The following is a 20,849-nucleotide window of genomic DNA, read 5'->3' as shown; positions in this document are numbered from 1 at the left end:
TCAATCATTCATTCAAAATAAGGTAAAGACAAAAGCCACTCATTGCATAAGTTGCAAGGTAAAGAATTTTCCAAGTATGTTTAGATGAAATAGTGTTTCCACAGGAATTGTTAAGAATCAACACTCTTCCCAATTTTCTACCTCCCTTTGTGCTCTTTTCTCTGCCAGGCTTAATGGGTGGTGAAGTGGAATTCACAGAACAAGGATGGGTTTTGCTTAGGATTTAATCGAGTATGAGTAACAGTTGGAAAATGCATGATTGTGTTTTAAACCTCTGAAGTGATGAGTCAGTGTTTGGGAGTTTCCTGCTGCATATTTATGAAGTGATCAGAGATGACTCAGTGTGTTTTTTAAGTAAGCATTTGTAATCGTTTTAAGTGTGTGCTAACCATTTAGGCTGGGAATCCAGTTGGCATCCTAAATAAAATCAAAATAGTGGTTTAAACATCAGGTACCAGGTCCTTCCCTTCATTCCCTTCATTCCCTTCCTTCCCTTCCTTCCCTACCTTTTTGTAGGATCATTTGTTATTTTTGGAGCATTATTGCTCTGTGTGAAGAATACAGATGCATCAGTAGTGGCAGCTTGAAAACAGGAATGGTTCAAGTATTGTCTGAGCTCATGCTCAGAAATGAGCAGCAAACACTTGCTGCAGACTGGTTAAATTGTCACTGACAAGTCTTTTATAAATCTATATTTCTGAGAGAGCACTGTGTTACACCTCTCATTTGCTTTGTGACCTTTGCCTCTGGAAAATTTGTCTGGTTTTTTTTGGTAACATCACAGAATTTAAAGTGTATTCTCAGCCTTCAGGGCTCCTCAGTGCAGGTGGGACTGGAGCCAGCCAGCAGAGGCTGTGTCCACCTGGCTGAATTGTGCCAAAATGGGGCCAGCAAAGAGTGGAAATTAATTTTAGTGTCATCTCCATGTCTGACTCATATCTGCAGTTATTTTTCATATGTTTCCTGAAGAGCTAAGTCCAGATTCCCTGTCCTGAGGGGAAACCTTTGAGGGAATCACATACAGAGAGTTTATAGGAGCACTGACTTGTGTTTCAATGGTGTAACTAAAGGCTTGGTTGCTTTCAAAGAGCCTGCCCAGGGAAAGAAGATATATCAGAATTAAAAGTGTTGTTTTTCTGCAACTCAAAGAACCCATTTCTAGCCAGAGTAGAGGACAGATTTAATTTCTGAAGTCTTAGTTCTTGAAAACTAATTTCACTATTTTCTTATTCTGTTAGTTTTGATCATCATATTAAGGAGAAGGAATTTGCGCTATTCATTCCACATTAAACTCATTAAATCAGTGATAAATTTAGCTCAGTAACTTTACTGATTTTAAAACTGATTGTGCTACTGGAGCATTTTTTTCCAACCCAAGCAGCAGCTGAAAAATCTGAAGTGCTCAGTCTCTCATATTTATGTATTAATGTCTGTGCTGAATAAACAGATCTAGAGATAAAATTGTTCAAGCATTCCTCTTTTAAAGCCCCTTTCTTCATTTTCTTCTACTTTTGAAAATTCACTAATTGGGCTTATCCCTTCTAATCAGAGGAATTCCTAAAAAAATGAGGATTATTTAACCCAAGAATTCCAAAGACATCTCCTTTAAAAATCTTATCAGTTCCAAGAATCTTTTATAGTATTGATTATTTTCCTGGTTTGCTGGATGCATTGTTTCTTTTAAAGATACTTCTGTTATTGAAGAGGAGGATTTTTATCCTTTAGGGTGTTACTATATTTTTTCTTCAGAGTGTACTACAATAATATTATGAATAAAAATTATACACATAATGAAAGGAGCTGGCTTCTTCAGCAGAGTGTTTTGAATAGTGTGTGGATTTGATACCTTCCTAAAACCATTTGTATGGGATGGATCCCTGCGATGTAAAATAGAAACTCTGGACTTCTGTAAGACCTTGTGCTCATAGAGGGGTGCATGTGATTCTTCCTTCTTGGTCTGGAATATTATTTTCATATTCTCTGATGGTTCAAAAGTTTGTAACTTTGGCAAGTTAAGTTGTATGTTGCCATTGGGGAAGCAGAGCAATTAAAACAGTTACTTTACACTTGCTGTTGGTAAATGTGGTAAAACCAAAGTGAAACTGCAGAGTTTCAGGGTTATTATATTGGGTTATAGGCTACATATGTTGTTAGGGGTATAGGGTATTATTACAAGTTACATTTGTTGGGGAACTGTTGAAATGGGTTTTGTTAATGAAGGGCAGCATCGCGGTAAGCAAATCTGTCCCAGTTCTATATTCAGAGCTCCTGAACAAACAGAAAATCATTGATACTGCTCACTTGATTCCTAAAACACTCCCAGAGACTGACAAAAAGCTCTTTGAGAGAGGCAAGTGTGCTGTGAGACGAATGTGCAGGTCCCATCATGAGTTGAGCTGGTTCAAGGTAGGATAAGGGGTTCATTTGCACCCTGCAGGGTGGGCTCCTGCCTAATTCCTAAGGACTGTGTTGTGCCTGTGCATGCTCTTAAAGGATCTGAGCATTAGGGTGATGAGGAATTGGCAAAGATCAGCAAGGGTAGCACACATGGAAACCAGCTCTCAGGGATTACAGGTTTATCCTGCAGTAGGGCTGGGGGGTTAAAGTTTGAGGTGAAGATCAGCACTGATCCACATGTGCATGGTGAAGTTAATGCACATGAAGAATTTGGAGTCTTAATTCCAAATACATGAAATTGGAAGCATGAGATGCTCTACAAAGACAAACAATTATTAGAAATAGAATATTAGAAAGTAAAGGAATAGAGAGCAAACCAAGCAGTTTTTTCTTTCCCTCTTTGTGTGCAATCTTACCCTCTTTGCTCACAAAGGACATGGTGGAAATAGAAGGAACAGAGAAGGGGTTGAAGAAGAACAAAACAGCATAGAAATCTTTGGCATGAAAAACAAAACTGAATAACTTTTTGATGTTACCCAGGGACTTGAGGTTGTTGCATATCAGCCTATTCAGGGTTGGTGGTGTTGCTTTTGTGGGAAGGTTGGAGGAGGACTCACCCTGGACTCACCATTTGCAGACCTTAGTAGTGTTGTAGAGCTTTGTGAAAGTCTCACTTGGTAAGCTGGGAATATGTTCTGAGAGGCAATGCTTGTTTGCTGAGTCTGGAGCAGTCAGATGTGCTGTGGAGCCAGAGAAAGTCCTGTGCTCACTCTCTCCAAGGTGAGAGGTGACCTGCCTGTGAATGAGCAGCAGCAGTGAGCAGAGGTGTCAGTCCCAGCTGGCAGTCACTTCTTCGGCACTTGTTTCTGGCTTTTACTGAAGTTCTTTCTGAATTGTTACTGGGTTTATATGTAATTATATGTAATTTCATTTAGGGTTTCATGACATGTGGTGTTTTTATGCTGGAGATGTTTCTTTGTTATGCCCACATCTTGGTTTTATCCGCCTCTCCCTGGGATGTGCCTTTAGTGAGAAGGATCTGCCAGCATTTGTGCCTTTACTTGGGCACTCTGCCTGGAGGGTGAACTGAACAGGTTCAAAGTACAAATGTATCCTATGATAATACCCCATACCCCTAACAACATATGTACCCTCTAACCTAAGGTTTCAGTGAGGAAATAGGTGCAGTGATGCTGCTTTACAGCCCCCAGCACATCCCTAGCCATTGCTGGGAGAACCAGGTGGTCTCACATAGACAAATTTCCCCTTGGAAGGGTGTCTGTGTGTCTGTGATTTCTTCATCAACATGTGTCCCTGTATTTATTCTCTGTTTCCACCTTCCTACTTCAGAGTCAGGGCAGGATTTATCCAAAGCACTGTGGGAGCTGATCAAGGGAGGGGATTCTGCTCCTCTACTCTGGTCAGACCCCACATGCACTGTCCAGCTCTGGGGCCCAGCACAGGAAGGATGTGGAGCTGTTGGAGCAAGTCCAGAGTTGGAGGGATGGAACAGCTCTGCTGTGAGGAAAGACTGAGAGAATTTGGTTTATTCAGCCTGGAGAAGAGATGTCTTGGGATGACCTCATTGTGGCCTTCCAGTACCTGCAGGGAGCCAACAGGACAGAGACTGCAAGGCCTGGAGTGACAGGACAAAGAGGAATGGCTCTTCCAGCTGAAAGAGAGTAGGCCTGCTTTAGATAAAAGCAAAAACATTCTTTACTATGAGGATGGTGAGGCCCTGGCACAGGTTGCCCAGAGAAGCTGTGGCTGCCCCATCCCCAGATTGTTCTAGAACAAACTGATGGGGCTCTGAGCTGCTTGGTTTAGTGGAAGGATTCCCAATGCCAGGGGGGTTTGGAATGAGATGGTCTTTAAGGTCCCTTCCAACTGATGCCATTCTTTGATTTCAGAATCAGAGAAGCTATTAAGGAATATGTGTTCTGACTTGCCCCTCCATTCCTTCTCATCCTCCAAGACCAGCATGCAGGGTTTGTTCCCCAGCATGTTTTTCTAACACATTTTGCAGTTTAGTGTCAGCAGACAGAGAACTCTCCATGGGAATGTTCAACATAAAAGTTACTTGTGTTTAAATTATTTTTAATCTCTCATCTGTAGCTCAGCCAAGAATGAGATGCTGTGCTAGCTGTGGTCAGCAGTGCTGGGACCCAGGCTGAGGGAGGTAAAACCTCTGAGGCAGCTGAGAATGGGCATCAGCCTCTTGGGCATCCAGCTGCAATTGTGGGACCCAGGAGGCCTGGATGCAATTTACCTTTAATTAAAGAAGGCAGAATTCTGTAATTAATACAACAAAAATAATTATGTATTTCCTGAATATTTCCAGAGGGATTGAAGCTCTAGGAGGGAATATTGTCCAGGGGAATTATGCTGTGTATTCCTGCCTTCTGTCTTTAGGAGCTAACAACTTGTATTCCAGCTAAAAAATGTGCACAAAATCACTTGTGAATGTGTGGCTGCAATAGTCAATTAGGAAATGCAGAGTTTAATGAGAGATGAATGCTCTTCAGTACAAGATTGCTGGATATTATATTTTATCTGTCAACCTGTGTATCTGTTTGTCAGAGCGACCTTTGATTCACCCTATTTGTTAATGCAGAATGACTACACCAGCCCTGCCTTTAAACTTAATATTATTCTGCTCACATCTCCATTCTCATTATAAACATAGCTATTTTTAGCCTGCACAGATTCAGAATATGCCTTGTAAGCTTTAGGGGGATTTATTGAGCTCCTGTGTGTATTCACTAGAGATTCCTTGTTGAAGCTTACTGATTTAGGATTGGGGAGGGGTGAAATGTACTATTTAATTCCCAGTATATGCCTGCAGGAGCTATATTTAGCTTCAGCTACTTGCCATTGTGCTATTTTTGCTGAGAGATGCAGCACTTTCATTGTTCAGGGGTTTAACTAGACAGAAATGTGGATGGATGAGCTCCATAAACCCTGGTATGGTGCAAGAATTGCTGCTGAAAGTCACTTGAGTAACACTGCACCAGAGCTGCACACAACAGGCACCTTCTTCACTAACCTGGGTGTGCAAAGTCGCCTGTTAACACAGGTGCTAAAAATGACATCGAATTGTGTGGCAGACTGATAGAGAAGCTTAACAGGAGTGGCAATGTGGGCTTTGTTTGTATTTGTACATGTAAAGGTCTGACTTGCTGCAGAGGCACAATTTATTTCATTGCTTAATCAGTTGTTAAGAATTTTATCCTGGCTTTTGTAGTTGCCAAGTGTATTTTCAGTGGAATAGAGAAGAGAAAAATTAGCATGGAGAGTGTGTGCTGCAGTTGGGTCCAGGAGGATGATTACATATGCACTACAAGATCATTACATATGCATATCCTTTTTGTAATGCATGTATCAGGGCTCCTGCTATCAATTACTGCACTGTTTGGTGCTCTAAGGAACAATATCTACAGGGAGAGTCTCCTTTTCTTACTTGGGCAAAATTTGGAATTCTACCTTGATCAATGAAGTATTCCAGTGGATTCAGATTTGCTTCAGGATTGGCATGCAAACAAAAGTATAGGATTTATGTTTTAGCAAAAAAAAAAAAAAAAAGACAGTCATATCATCTCTGAAAATGCAAAAACCCTAAAGGACATTTTGTGTATCAGAAAATAAGACAGGTTAGCCATGAGTGAAGAGATTGATACTGTCCAGTGAGACTGCAATGAATAAATCTCTTTCTGCAAAGCAAAATGGATCTCTCCCTGCCTTTCTCAAGTCCATGGTTGGACTTGATGGTCTTGGAAGTCTTTTACAGCCTTAGTGAATCTATGATTCTGTGATATCTCTGTGTACTTTATCCTACCAATTATTTTAATGTAAAAATTCAATTTATTATTACTTTTTAATAACAATAATGAGGTAGTGTTTTCTGCAGGCAGAAAACTTTATAAATATTTCATATAAAATATATAAATATGTTCAAATTCTTACCTTCATTTCTTAACATGGACCTCTCATGGCAGTCTAAGATTGTGCCAGACACTAAAGACATTAGAGAGAAACAGGTTTTTTTCAATTTTGGAACAATACTCACCTTGAATTAATCCTTTGAGGACATCAAGATCCAAGTCCTTCAGGGAGCTGGGACCAGAGACTCCATGCTAAGGAGTTGTGCAGATCTCAAATCCCAGATTCCAGCAGTGCTGTTCTTACCTTGGGGATGAATAAAGACAGGAATAAATACTTCTGTCATTTAACTGACAGATTTTTTTTCTTCTTAGATTGGAGATTTTTGTCTTCCCAAGTAGAATTATAGGATTTGAAGGTATCCAGAAGTGTCTCTGTTTTTCCTCTTTAGCTGTGTGGGAGTGTTTTTTTTTTTGTTTCCCCTTTTATCCTCCTGAGAGCAAGTGGGCAGGAGGATATTCAGCCCATGGACATAGATGCACCAATTGCTTCTCCCAACACTGCTATTAAGCCTCATTCTTTTTACACAAAATCATCCTTTAAGCCTCTTTTTTTAAATATAGATTTTATTCTTTGTCAGGTTATCATGTGTAACCATGGGCTGTAGATTCAGTGATGAGAGGAAGAAGCAAAAATGACAGGAATTCTTTTGTTAGACCTTTGTAAATAAAGCTCAAGAAAGTGCTAATCTATATTAACTTTGGTAGCCAGATGAATACACAGGCAGAGCTGTGTGCATTTCCAAATGCCAGGACTGGGATTGGAGCTCAGTGCTAAACATAGACACAGTCCTTGTGTTCACAAATTGCTCCAAAGTGGAAGCTTGATGTATTTGAGTCTCATTTTCCTTGGTTTCAGCTATTTAGGCATCTCCATTTCCTTCCCAATGCTCACTTTTTAGCCTTTTCCTTAAAATAAAAAAGATTCAGCTGTGTCCATGCCCTGTATTTGTATCTGAAACGTGTTCCTGGACCAGCTTATCCCATGTGCTTGGATTAAAAGCTTGCAGGACTTTTTGAGGTTGATCCAGTTCTGCACGTTTTTGGGGACATCTCTGCTGTTGTCAGGAGCTTGAGCATTGCCAGGGTCACCTGCTGCCCTTGAAAAGAGTGTGGTTAATTAGAGAAACTCACTTTCTCCTCATTACTGCCAGATCATTTAATTAGTTACAGCTAGGCAGCTGAAAATCCTGATCCATGGTTTATTTACACAAAGCTCTTTTAAAGATTTTCAGTATTCCACCCAGCAGAACAAATGGAGAAATTAATTTTGTTGAGACAGATCCTCTGGTGCCTTTTGTGAGATAGAACTGATGAAGTATCAATTTTTTATTTCTCTTTTTTTACTGATGAGAATTTTACTGGCTGTTGCTCAGAGTAGAATAAGAGTGGAATGGTCAGAGAAGAAGAGGAATGAGGGAGGGAGGCAGAGAGAACTTAACAAAATTGGGGTTTAAAGTAAGGAAAAAAAATACCACACCCAAACCAGAAACCACAAGGCAACAGGTGAGAAAAGGGGCTAAAGTCAGAAAAAATGGCTGAACGCTTAGGAATGTGTGGAGCCAGAGCTGCTAATGGGAGTTTGAGAGAGAAGAACATCAGGAGTAGGATAGGATTTGGGAATAAATCATATTTACAGTTGGGCAAGTAATCAGTATTTTTTTTTTCCCAAAGGAAGGTGTACTGGAAGGTTACACACCTAGAATAAATTATTTTTCAAATTTCAAGCCCTAATTGCATGAGAAATTATACTCATTAATGAGATTGTGTTCTAAAAGCCATTCAGAAGCTAAACTGGAAAGATTATGTTCTGAATTTGTGTATTTTGAGTCTGGTCTTCATGCTATTTTTTTTCCCCTTTAGTTTTTAGTTTTTAAGTGTTGTGGATTTAAGGAGGAGTCTGTAGTGCTACAATCTGGTATTTCTTCAGTCACTGCAGTCAGCATCTGCAGTTCCTTGGGAGCAAACTGCCTGTAGCACTGACATTTCATCTTCTATTAAGTGCTGAGATCTACTTAGTGTCATTTTTACTGTACTAAGGGAATTTAGAAAAGACCTGAAAACATAGTGTATGTGAGCCTTGCTCACAAATGATGATGATGCTTTGTGTTCTTCTATGGAAACTTTATTTTCCTTCACCTAGAGCATATAATGATTGCATCTCTGCAGGTGGGCCCTTATATCCTTGATTTATAGTTCCTTAACATGCTCTTGGTGTAAGAAAATTCTTGACCTAAAATTGTGCTATTTGCCACACAGAACTGGAGCACCTTTTAGAGGGGGCAAATTTTCTTGAGTCTAGTATTCAGTCAATCATCTCTCAGTTGAGACAAAGGGCTGAGCACCATATTTCACTTGTCAGCACTAGAAATACCTTTCACACAGCTTTCCCCCCATTCATTTCTCTATTTAATTTATCATTGTCTGTTTTGGACTTTTCTGTTCTCAGTAACATTCCAACTTCTGCATGAGCAGCAATAATCTGTAGAATTAGGTGGAAATTAGTAGGGGGATACAGTATGGGTAAATGAAAGTGGAATAGAATGTAATCTTACTCCCTAAAGAGTTGCAGCTGAGTTAATTATTAAGTATTAGAAGCAGGCCTGATTTTAACAGGCCACACCTGTAGCTAATAAGAAGAGTGTTATAAAAGAGTGGATTGGTTGGCTAAGGGGGAACTGGAGTCAGTGCCTAGAGGAGCTGCCTACAAGAAGCATCAAGGAGGTATGAAACTCTAGCAATATGGAACCCTTGCAATGTAATGATAATAAAACTCTTGTAATATAAAGATGACAAACGGTGACCCCAACGTGATTTGGGAAAAAGGACTCAAATGCTAAACTGTACGACCCCGTGGATTTGGGGAAACAGGACTCGAATATATAACCCTATGGATTCAGGGAAAAGGATTTGAATACTAAACTATTGGTTAAATATATAAATTGCAGCTATTAGTGTTTGTTAAATATGCGTACAAAAGATTTTGAAGGTAAGTACTTTGTAAACTGAGAAAAGCTGCAAAACTGAACCAACACCCAGAAGTATATATATTTGTACTATAATATGTTGTCTGAACATTTGTATAACTCTTAGTTCTGAATGAATGTGTCATAATGTTAATTTACTTGAATGTGTGCTTCTAGAAATGTTGCACCTACATAATTAAAAGAAAAAGGGGGAATTGTAGGGGGATACAGTATGGGTAAATTAAAGTGGAATAGAATGTAATCTTGGCCCCTAAAGAGTTGCAGCTGGGTTAATTATTAAGGATTAGGAGCAGGCCTGATTTTAACAGGCCACACCTGTAGCCAATAAGAAGCGTAATATAAAAGAGTGGATTGGTTGGTTGAGGAGGAACTGGAGTCAGTGCCTAGAGGAGCTGCCTACAGGAAACATCAAGGAGGAATGGAACTCTAGCAATATGGAATCCTTGCAATGTAATGACAATAGAACTCTTGCAATATAATGACAACAGAGATTCTCTTTAGATTTGATTTTGCTTTTGTGGAGGAAGTACTGTGCTAGTAGTTCAGTAGAAATACTTGCTCTGAGCTGTGGATTGCAACTGAATTGGCAATTAAAAATCAGTATTAGAGGCGTTGCTGCTCAGAGTCATCGCTGAGATGTTGGCAGGTAGGTACTGACTGGTGCCAGTGAGTGAGGAAACTTTAGTGCCCAATTGCTTTTTGAGTTGCTTTTGTGGCATCAAACTTCAGTTCCTTTCTAGCTTTGCTTTAAATTTTATTATGAGTCAACAAACTGGTGCCAGCTTTATGCTGAAAATACTTGGAGGAAAAAAAGCATGAAAAACCAAACCAGGAATTTTTGATAGTTTATCTGCAGAATATTTCTGGTAGGTGTCATTGATAGTGGGTGCTGTTGGTTAAGAATCTCTCATTTGGAATTTAGATGCAGGAACATTTTTGTTTCCTTTTCTTCATCAATAGAAGGAAGGACCAATGAAATCATAAAAAATGTATCAAGCCAAAGCCATCACAGTAAATATTTACTGTTGAGTTTCCAGAATAGAGCTCTGCCTTAAAAACAAGAATCCCCCCAAGTCCACAGGTTTCTGAATTTCAAATGTGTTCAACAGTTATCAATATTCTTTTCCTGCCTGCCCTGAAAGCCTGGTGCACTCTCTCCTTCCTTCCTTTTGTTTTTCATAGATAATATACAGGAAGAATGGTGTTCACATTCTGCCATCTCATTTTCAGTCTGCAGTGGTGCAACTTGGAGAATTCTAAGTAATGCTATTTGGATTTGTAAGGATGAAGAGAATCTGCAGCTCAGGCTGTGATTTTTGTAGGTTTCACAAGGAGTCAGGGTACAACATTATTTAAATTGGGGGCTGTAGCATTTGGGCCATTCTCTGCAGGTGCTGTGGGAGAGAGTAGTAAATTATCTGAAATTTGTAGGTTTATGAAAATGTAGTATTTTCTTTTTCTATCACAGAGATAGAAAATCAATCTTTCATATTATAGGTGAAGTAGTATTTGAGGTTTTAAAGGAGATTGAATTTTGTTGTAGTTGTTGTGGGTTTTTTAAAATATTTTGTTCTGTTCATATTGCATAAATCCTAAGCAATGAAGCTTTCTCTAACCATCTGAAGGGTCCTGAAAAAAATTATTATTTCCTTCAGTCAATCTCCTCTCCTGCACATCCATCTACAGTCCTGATGTAAAGTCTGCCTGATGCTTTTTCTTTGTGTGCACATGCTGCTGCAAACCATCATGGCCAGAGAAAGAACAGAAAACAAAGAAGAGGTTTGGGTGTTCTGTAGTTGTCAGAATCTCTTGTCTCCCCAGTCTTTACTGTGCCCTGTTAGATCTTACATTTTGGGTGGGAAGGGATGTCCTGCTGCTGTCTGGATTAACAGAAGATGGTTGGGTTTCCTTTTCCTTGTTCTCTCCAGTGGGATTTCAGGAGACAAAGCATCGTCATCAGGATTTCCCCCACAAATTCCTCACTGTAACAGGGACCAAAATTATGATGGTGCCCTTAAACTCTCCTGCCCATCAGTGGCACATAATGGTTGTGTTTTTTAGCCTTTTTTCTGGAGGTTTTTCACTTGGTCTGGGATGGAAAGGAGTTTGCATCTGGAACAGTGATGCTCTGTGACCTTTCAAGCTGAAATCTGTTGTGTGTTTACCTGTAATGACACAGGGCTGGTCCTGTTGAGCAGCTTTTTTCCATGGTGCTGTGCAGAGGGAACCATGGAGCTGCTCCCAGCAGGAGTCTGAGCATTACAGCAATAATGCAGAACATGCACAGAGTTTTCACCATGCCCTAATTGAAATTGAAGTCCATTCTCACATTACAGCATAAGCAGTGTCAGATCCCTGTACTTACAGAGCTTGGCTCTGATTTTTATGAAATCGTCCAGCTGGTTAATTAGGATGAAGTATGTTTTGAATGGGTTTGTGCTTTTTTATTTTTGTTTAATATTGATTAGCTCTTCTGACATAACATAAACTTGAGTTCATTAAGTACAAATTAGGAATTGACATAAACAGAGTAGATGGGTATGTCCAGAGTGCCCAGTCAAGGGTTTTATTTGTATTGTAAGGTGGCTCTCATGAATTTTAATAAAACTAAATTAAGAATTAAAATTATTCCACTTAAAAGGGAGTTGGAAATAGGCAGAACAGTTAAGTGCACACATGCAGCAGAACATTAAACTCTTGATTTTGGTACTCTTTAAATCACTGGACTGTGGTTATTTTAAGAAAATGATTCTATCTCTGTTTCTTTTCCTTCAGCCAGACTTATAAACAGAATGGTATCAAACAAAATTGGAGTTTTTTGTAAGTTGTAAAATCCTTAGATTGTTCCTTAGAGCTCGTGATAAAAAATAACAGGTCTCATAAATTTTTTGTGAATCTTCTGTTGAAAGGCAGAGTGCTTTTACCTTCCTGAGGCTTGATGGTGTCTGATAAATAGATTTGCTGGCTAAGTTGTTGACTTGAAGTTTGGCATTTTTTGCCTTTTTTTATAAAGAATGAGCTAAAAGCTGAACAAAGGCAAAATTGGTGTTGTTTCTAAAGCCTTTTAAGAAGTGTCTGTCCTTCCATAAACAGGTTTCAGCATAATATGTGATGTCCATGTCAGGCTGCAGGGCTGGCAATGCCTCTGTCCTTGCTCTGAGGTGTGGCAGTGGCAGCTGCCTGAGGACCAGAATAAAAACAGAGGAAATAAAATAAAAATCCAGTGCTATTTCCCAAATGCTCACCTTGTTTCCAGCAAATCATATTTCAGGGACATAATGACAGAGGAGGTGGTGAATGATCTCTCTGGATCAACCAAAGGGCTGTTCTGGGTTTGAGCACTGGTGATGATGTGGGGACTGTGCTGGGAAGCTGCTCCCATGCCGTTCATCGAGGGGAAAGGCACAAAGCCCCAAATTTTCTCACAGAAGTAAAGGCTCAGTGCTGCTGAGAGCAATGAGTGCAGAAGGCTCATGCTAGAGAATAATTTTAAATATTTACTAGCCAGCCATTTCCTAAAAAATGAACACAGAGACAAGGTGCATGTAGTTGGGTGTTGCTCCAGTCTGTTACTTCATGGACATGAGAATTTTAGCTTTGTATAATCTTTATCTGCCCCCCACTTTTGAAGCTTTTCCATTTGATTAGATAGTGAAGTGGTGAATATTTTTCAAGAGAATGAAGGAAAGCAGCATTGAATAAACCCTGACTCTTTTAAGCAACTTTTTTTAGTTTTTTGGTGTTGAATGTGATAGGGAGAGGAATTATGTAAAGGGAAGTCCAGCTGACTTTGTGCTGCACTTTTTAGTTTTCCAAAGGATTAGGCAACTGTTTGCCTAAGCTGCAGTTATTTGTTAGATTGCCTTTTTTCCTGAGATAACAGAATAGATGGGTTAGGAAAGCAAATTTGCAAATCACTTCTCTGGCCTAATTTAATTGAACTTGTGAAATGCAGAGTAGTGAAAAATAGCTAACAGGGAATTAACTTTTATTCCTCCAGACACTGGAAGCCATTTTGAACTTCAAGTACTCTGGTGGACCAGGACATGCTGAAGGATACTACAGGAACCTTGCCCTGGGTCTCCACGTGGAGGTGGAGCCCTCTGTTTTCTTCACTCGCATCAGTACCCTGCCAGCAACAAGGTGAGCCCTGCCCTGACTCTTGGAATCTCACTCATTGTCTCTGTTCCTTTGAATGTAACTTAAAGTCCATATTGGAAACATTTTTAATATCATCATCAACGTGTAGGTAAAGACTTTTGTGAAGAAGTTTTCAAAATTGCTCATTTAGGACTTCATTGGAGCAATTCATGTTCATTCAGCAGCTTCTGAGGTTCAGATGTTTTCTCATGATGGTGTGTTTTAGCAGGGCCTGGAAATCTCATGTTTATTGCACAATTTGGTAACTTTTTTCTGTATCTCTTAGCAATTGTAATGTGTTGTGTTTTACAGAGTTTGGAGTTTTTATAACAGAATCTTACTGCAAATGAATGTGTGAATGATGTGACAAATAAATTGTGACCAGACTCTCCTCTTGTGTTTGTTTTCTCCTGGAAACCACAGAGCAGTTTCAAATGCCATAGTGAATATTAAAATCAAGGCAACTCTTGATGGTGGTCAAATGCTGTGATAATGAAAATCTTTTTGAATAAAATTTCTCAACCACTGAATGCAATCAGTTTTAATAATTAGTAGGATTATTGTAAAAAACTCTCTATGCACAGTGGGAGCAAGAATTTGGTTTGATTAAATTCTGAGATTGTTTCAGTGCAGTTATGTATGCAACACCAGTAATAATAGTTGAGAGGGAACATAATTGATCCAAGAAATTCCTGCTGGCCCTGGGACCCTTTTCATGACAAAATTCAGAAATTTAAAGATGGGCAAGGAGGAAATGCCAGTCTAGGAGATACTGGGTGAATATTTAATTTTCAAAGGAAAGAACTAAGTCCTCAGTATCATACCATGGCAGAAATGTCCAAGGATAGATGGACAGCCTGTGGCAGCAACATAGCCTGAAAAACAGGGCTGTGAGCAGAAGAATTAAAGCATCAAGGAAAGTTTCAGGCTTGAACATGAAGAGAAGTTGGAGAGTCTGGAGCAAGAAGAGTGGTAAGAGGGGATTTTTGCTAAAACATATGTTTAAAGCAACTTCTCCTGCTGAAGGGATGATGACTGACAAGGGAGTGGAGTTTTTAATGATGACACTGCCAAGAGGGATGGGATCCTGTTCTTACCCACAGGGGGTACAGCAAATAATGACCTTTGCAGATAGCAAGGGAATTTTACATTAGGCAAAGACACTGAAACTCTGCAATAGTTTTTTTAAAGAAAATGTTCAAAAATGATACAAACAAGATTATTTTTAATGAGTCATTTGTGTCCAGCTCTTATGAAACCATATGGTTCTATTAGTAAGCAAATTTCTTGAGCATTTTGCTGGTTGAAAGTGTAGCATAACATGGTTTTATTATGTTAGGAATTGCTCAAGTAAAGCAAATGTGATGCTGCTTGGCAAAGTCAGAACACAGTATCCAGAACAACTGTTTGCAAAATTCTGGGCCCCTTTTTAATGATGTTCAGTTTCATCCCTGCAAAGGCACGTTCTTCAGCCTTTGAAAGGTTTTCAAGAGTGAATAAGTGATCTCTCTTGAACAACCTGGAAGTACCACAGCATCAGCTAAAAATAGTTTTCAAGAAGGCTCAATATAGAGGTTAAAATAACCAGATTTCATTTATTATTTGAATGCCTAGTTCCCTCCATTCAGTGTCAAAAAAGCTCTCCATACTCTCAAAATGTATATTTTTAATGAACAGACTGCTCTGTGGTTCACTGCAATTCCTTAAAGGGTGGATTGGGAGTGAAGCTGCAAACCTTCCACAAAAGCTTCAAATGCAACCTGATGCTTTTATTTGACTCTCCCTTGTTGGGATTTTGGCTTTTTGTGCTTGGCTTCCCCAGCTGTGTTTTGTGCAGGCCAAGGTTATCCTAGCCCTGCTTTGTCGATCTGCTCTCTGGAGTTCTTGATGTGGGGCAGGCATTTAATCCTGAAATCCTTACACACTGATGGAGGTGATAATTCAGAGTTTCTGAGTTAGCAGGACACAATTGCTGTGTGGCAGCTGGTGCTGTGTTTAGCGGCTCCAGTTGATCTCACCTTGTGTGTGTTTCCTTCCTCCTTTCCCTGTTCAGCACTCAGATCTGTTAAGTCATGGAAACTTTCAGTGGTTTCATGGTTGGAGATGTAGTTAAAGATGTGCCTGCTTTTCAGGGTGCCTAAAAGCTTTACTGAGTTAGAGAAAAAGACTGTAATGTTTACATTTCTCTCAGAAATGTTTTCTTGCCAGACCTGTCTAAAAGCTTTTTTTTTAAATTTTGGTTGGTACTTTAGGTATATATTGTTTGCTAAGTCATGAATGGATTTTGCGTTCTCTCTTACTGCTCATTCCATGTTATTGGTTTAGTGATCTGTAACACTGTTCCTTTGCTCTTGTGCATCCCTGTGCAGGTTCTCCATCAGAATTTGATATTATAATTTAGAGGGAAAATGGCAGAAATGTGTATTTCAATCTGCTAAGGATAGCTTTTCATCATTAGAGGAAACAATTTGTTTTTTACTGTTGATAATCTCTGCCAATATCTGAGACACAGTGACAGCAAATCATAATTGGGGTTTTTTTACTTGCTCTTGCAAAAACTCAAGTCTGATTTGCTTTTGGTTTACAACTGAGACTTCATTGCTTAAGTACTGTCTGAGGTGCTGAGCTATTTTTGTTTAGTCATTACACAAAATTGTATTTTATAATTTACCTCCTTAACTTCCATTCTGAAATGACAGCTATCATTGCTTTCATTATCTGGATTAATTTTTTTTCCTTTTCTTTTTCATTTTATTGTTTCTATTTTACATTTTTGCCTCCACAAAAGTAAGAAACATTAGCCTACTAACTCCTGGGCCTAAAAAGTCAAATCAAACTGAAAAGACTGTGAGCATTGATTCTTCCCTTAGGCCTTTAGTGAAAAAAGCTCAGGAAAAATGTTAATGAAAACACTTCTCCCCCCACTGTAACATAAAGATTATGGTTTATGTAGAAGTCTTCCAAATTTAATTGGTATTTCTTGTATTTAGCTGCTGGAGCAGAAGTGCCTGGGAAATATCACTGAAACAACTGGGGATTTAGGCTTGGCTTTGTTTTTTAAATATCTAAGCAAAATTATATCTTCCACTTATGCACAAGTTCTGCCTCATGGGGAGAAGCTTCATTAACCACACCTCAAATATATCTTCAGTTATTTAGTCATGACAACAGATCCCTTTAACCTTTGTTTGTGCTGCTCTGGGGGGGTTGAAATGGGGTGGATGCAGCCCTTGTCACACTGCAGTGCCTGATCTGCTGCCTGAGTCTGGGCCAGATCTTTCCTCTTCCAACACCCAATTCTGGTTCAGATCTCTGCTCTGCCCACTTTCAATTCTGGTTCAGATCTCTGCTCTGCCCACTTTTGATTGTGGTTCAGATCTCTGAACTTCCAACACCCAGTTTTGGTTGGGATCTCTGCTCTGCCCACACCCAGTTCTGGTTTAGATCTCTGCTCTTCCAATACCCAGTTCTGGTTCAGATCTCTGCTCTGCCCACTTTCAATTCTGGTTCAGATCTCTGCTCTGCCCACTTTCAATTCTGGTTCAGATCTCTGCTCTGCCCACTTTCAATTCTGGTTCAGATCTCTGCTCTTCCAACACCTAATTCTGATTGCAATCTCTGCTCTACCCACTACCAATTCTGGTTCAGATCTGTGCTCTTCCAACACCCAGTTCTAGTTGGGATCTCTGCTCTGCCCACACCCAATTCTGGGTTAGATCTCTTCTCTCCCTGTACCCAATTCTGGGTTAGATCTCTGCTCTGCCCACACCCAATTCTGATTCAGATCTCAGCCCTGCTGTTGGTACAGAGGATGCTGTGTCAGTGAAGAACTGACAGAACATCCCTGAGGAGCCCCTCATCTGCTCCCAGGTCCTTCCCTGGGTGTCACCCTGTGCTCCCTTAGCTGTCTGCACCCAGAGGGGCTGGCAGAGCAGCCTTGTGCTGGGAGATATTCCCTCTGAGGATGTTCCCTGTGTTCCTTGGCTCTGCTTGCTGGTGTGAGCAGGGAGGGGACTGTCCCAGGAGCATCATCAGGAATGCCCTGGAATGGGGTATAAGGGATAAGGAATTACTGTTGAAAGTTCTCCCACTCTGTCCTGCAACTCAATGAAATCTTGAAGGGCTTCAAGGATCTACTTACTGAACCACTTATTTACCATAAAATGTAGATACATCTATATAGTAAAATTGTACTAATTATCTCCTGTAATTGCCTTACCACATTAATTGATTCCATACCAGGGCTCAGCCCCAAACCCTGCTGTGCTCCCAGGCCTCCAGGCAGAGCAGTTCCCAGCAGGTTCCAAGCTGCCACTGGGGATCCCATGATCTGACCCTAAACTGCCATTGGAGATGGATTGCAGATGCTTCAGTGTATAGAAACATTCTGTTGATAGTTTTGGGTGATTCTTCTCCTCATTTTGATATCCTGTTAGCTCTAAGCAAGTCTGTTGTTGAAACTTATATGGGTTGTCTTGAACAATCTTCTTTATACCTGTTGTTTCTCTCAGGTGTCTTATCTGCCAGTTTTTATGGGCACTGAATGTCCTTCCTTATTGCCTTTATAAAAAAGCATGAAAATATGCCAGAAATAATACTGCAGGTCTGACAAGAATTCAGTAATGTGCTCTGCCCACTGTGAGGGACCTGCTGGTGGTCCCCTTGTGTCCCTTGCCACTGTTCCATCAGTACAAAAGTGTCTTAAATAAGAGGCTACAAAGGCCAGAAAATGTTGATCATGTTTTCTACATGTGTGGTGAGACAGTCTGAGTTTGTAGATGAAGTTAATCCTCAGGGATGGTACCTTCACTTTTAAGCTGAGAATCCAGATATATAATAATATTCTTACCTGGAAATTCTACAAATTCAAGATGATAAGATTTTTAGTATTTAATTTTTTTTTTTTTTTGTGGGGCAGAATACTTTCCTTTCTATCTTAAAGCTGCCAGAATACTTTTCTTTCTATCTTAATGCCAAGAAGAGACATCAGCTGCAGATCTCTTCTGGCAAGTGCTGAGCCTTAGACTCTGTTTCTGGGTTTAAATCAGGTCTGACACTGTTAATTCAAAGTGCCACTTCACCTAACTGTAGGTTCAAGGTAATTGTCCTTTGTATCATTAATGTACATCCTTAGATCAAATGATTTGGTTTTGTCCAGAAGACATCAGCTCACAGCACAGTCTGCAGTGCTCCCTAATCTGAGACTTCTCATGTTCTGTATTTAAAGTTAGGGTGCTGTTTTTTGGTTTCATTGAGGGTTTGGAGACAGAGAAGTCTTGGCTTTGGTGAGGGTTCTCAGGAGGTCCTCAGTTGGGTGGGTAGAAATTTGAGGTTTAATAAAATCAGACATATTTTCAGAATTTCCATTCCAGTTTCCAAGGTTGCTCATAGTTTCACTACAATAAATTGGAACATGTAAAGTTTGGATCAGAAATCCTGATTATTGTATATTTACAAATTATACAAGGGAAAGAGTAAACAGCGTTGTTTCTTCAGTTGTGCTCTAACAGACTTTTTTGTTATATGATGAAAAGTTATGTAGCAATTCCTGAAACCCTTGTTGGTTTTATATAGCCAGATTTTTAAATTAATTATTCACATTTGCTACATTCAGAATGAGAATCAGTCACCTACTGATAGGCTGCTGCTTATAGTCTTCTCTTTTTTAATATTTTGGTGCTCAATATGTCATAGAGCTTTGAAAGATGGAGGAAAACATCTCTTGTTTGGTTGCTTGGAGAGCAAGATGTTTGTTTGGAGGAGACTGAGATATGACCTGTTTAAATTGATCTGATGTTTTTACATGGAGAAAATAATTAGTATTAAATTCACTGTTTTGTTAATGAAAAATATTAATAATAAAAGTCAAATTGGGAACCATGCAAATTCAACTAAATAAAGCAAATAAAGCTCTCATTTGCTGCAATTAAACTGACAAATCATTAGGAAAATCTGTCAAGCAATGGATTTATATTAATGTTCTCAGGAGTGGATGTCATTCTAAAATATATTCCTTATTTATACACTATTGAGCTCAATATAGATTCTACTGAGTGGTAACTCATGACATGTGGGAGGTTACACCCAATAGTTAAATTATCTTGGTAATCAGAGGTATTTAACTCCTGCTAATGCTGTAACATTGCAGTGGGTTCATGAAAGAGCAGCAGAAAGCAGCTTGCAGATTAAGAGAATTGATTTTTGGGATCCAGATGTTAAATATGTATGGTTTGACACATGGAGATGTCAGAACATAAATCTGCAAATATTTATAGATGTGCTGGGAATATTTAGCATAAGTGAAAAGGTTTACAACTGGGAGAAGTCAGATGAGGACTCTTGGAATTTGTGGAAAGGCTTTTTGCCAGTAAGGTGGAGAAACTGACTTAATCATCTGAAGTTAGATAATTTATTAAAAATTAAATTAAAGAGGCCCTACTGAAGACACAAGAGCATCAACAAAGGTGGTGTAGGTCATTGTTGTGCTGTGCTGCTCTTTGTGTTGGTCAGTGGATTCTGGAGAACAGGGTTGTCATCTGTCACACCATTGTCACCAGAGCCAAAGCTTCTCTTCCCTGTCTGTCCCTTTCTGTGCAGCAATGGCTGCTCAAAGAAAACAGAAGAAAAGAAATTTTAAAAAGTGGATCTGAAAATACTCCATGATTTCAGTTGATGGGAAAGGGAGATGAGTCAGGATGCAGAAAACTTGCCAGCCCTCCTGAGAATTTCTTGTTTAAAGTGACTTTTAAACTGAGCTGGAGACAGAACTGCAGAGATTGTTCACTGAAGTGAGCCATCATTGCAGCTGCATTTGGGGTTTAATTCTGTGTTCAGTGTTACTGAAGAATATCCTCAGCTGTCATTTCAAGTAATCACAATCCTCCTGAAAGAGATTTTTAGATCACAGTGTCATTGTCGCTTGCCTAAAGTTCCCATGGCCCCAGTTTTGTGACTGTTTTTGGAACCATAACTGGCATTGTAAGATTTTAAAAATACAGCATGATTCATTGTGCTGCTAACTTTTCCTTGTGCTGTGTTCTCAGTTCTACAGTAGATGATAACAGAAATTCATTTATACACTAAATCTCTAAGACATTGTTGAACTAACTAAATTTTAAATTAAAAAAAAAGATTTCTTAATTGTTCTTTGATATCAGCATTGACTTAAATTTGTAATTCTGAGATGTTCAGATGATAAATCAATCTACTGAAAGCATTTCCTTCTAATTCTAGCTTTTACCTCTAGAACCTTCTGCAGTTTTGTGTCACTTGTGAAAGGAAATCTTGAACATGATACTTATGGAAGATTTTTCAAAAGCAAGCACCATGATCAAATGAGGAAGATTATCAAAATGGAAAAAATGTTTGAGTGCTGTCATTTTTGGTA

At 39.3% G+C, this 20,849-nt stretch overlaps 1 protein-coding gene across 3 annotated transcripts in view; it reads left to right on the top strand.

Moving 5' to 3' along the window:
- TRAPPC9 (trafficking protein particle complex subunit 9) overlaps nucleotides 1-20,849 on the top strand; it is a 451,106-nt gene that overhangs the window by 133,913 nt on the left and 296,344 nt on the right. For all 3 annotated transcript variants that reach the window (XM_058033362.1, XM_058033351.1, XM_058033367.1), the window contains exon 18: nucleotides 13,323-13,465. In XM_058033362.1, the coding sequence (XP_057889345.1) occupies nucleotides 13,323-13,465 (143 nt within the window). The remainder of the gene's footprint in view (nucleotides 1-13,322; nucleotides 13,466-20,849) is intronic.

Source organism: Melospiza georgiana, chromosome 1, assembly GCF_028018845.1.
Source record: "Melospiza georgiana isolate bMelGeo1 chromosome 1, bMelGeo1.pri, whole genome shotgun sequence".
Classification (NCBI taxonomy): Eukaryota; Metazoa; Chordata; class Aves; order Passeriformes; family Passerellidae; genus Melospiza; species Melospiza georgiana.
This window is presented reverse-complemented; position numbering and strand designations above follow the sequence as displayed.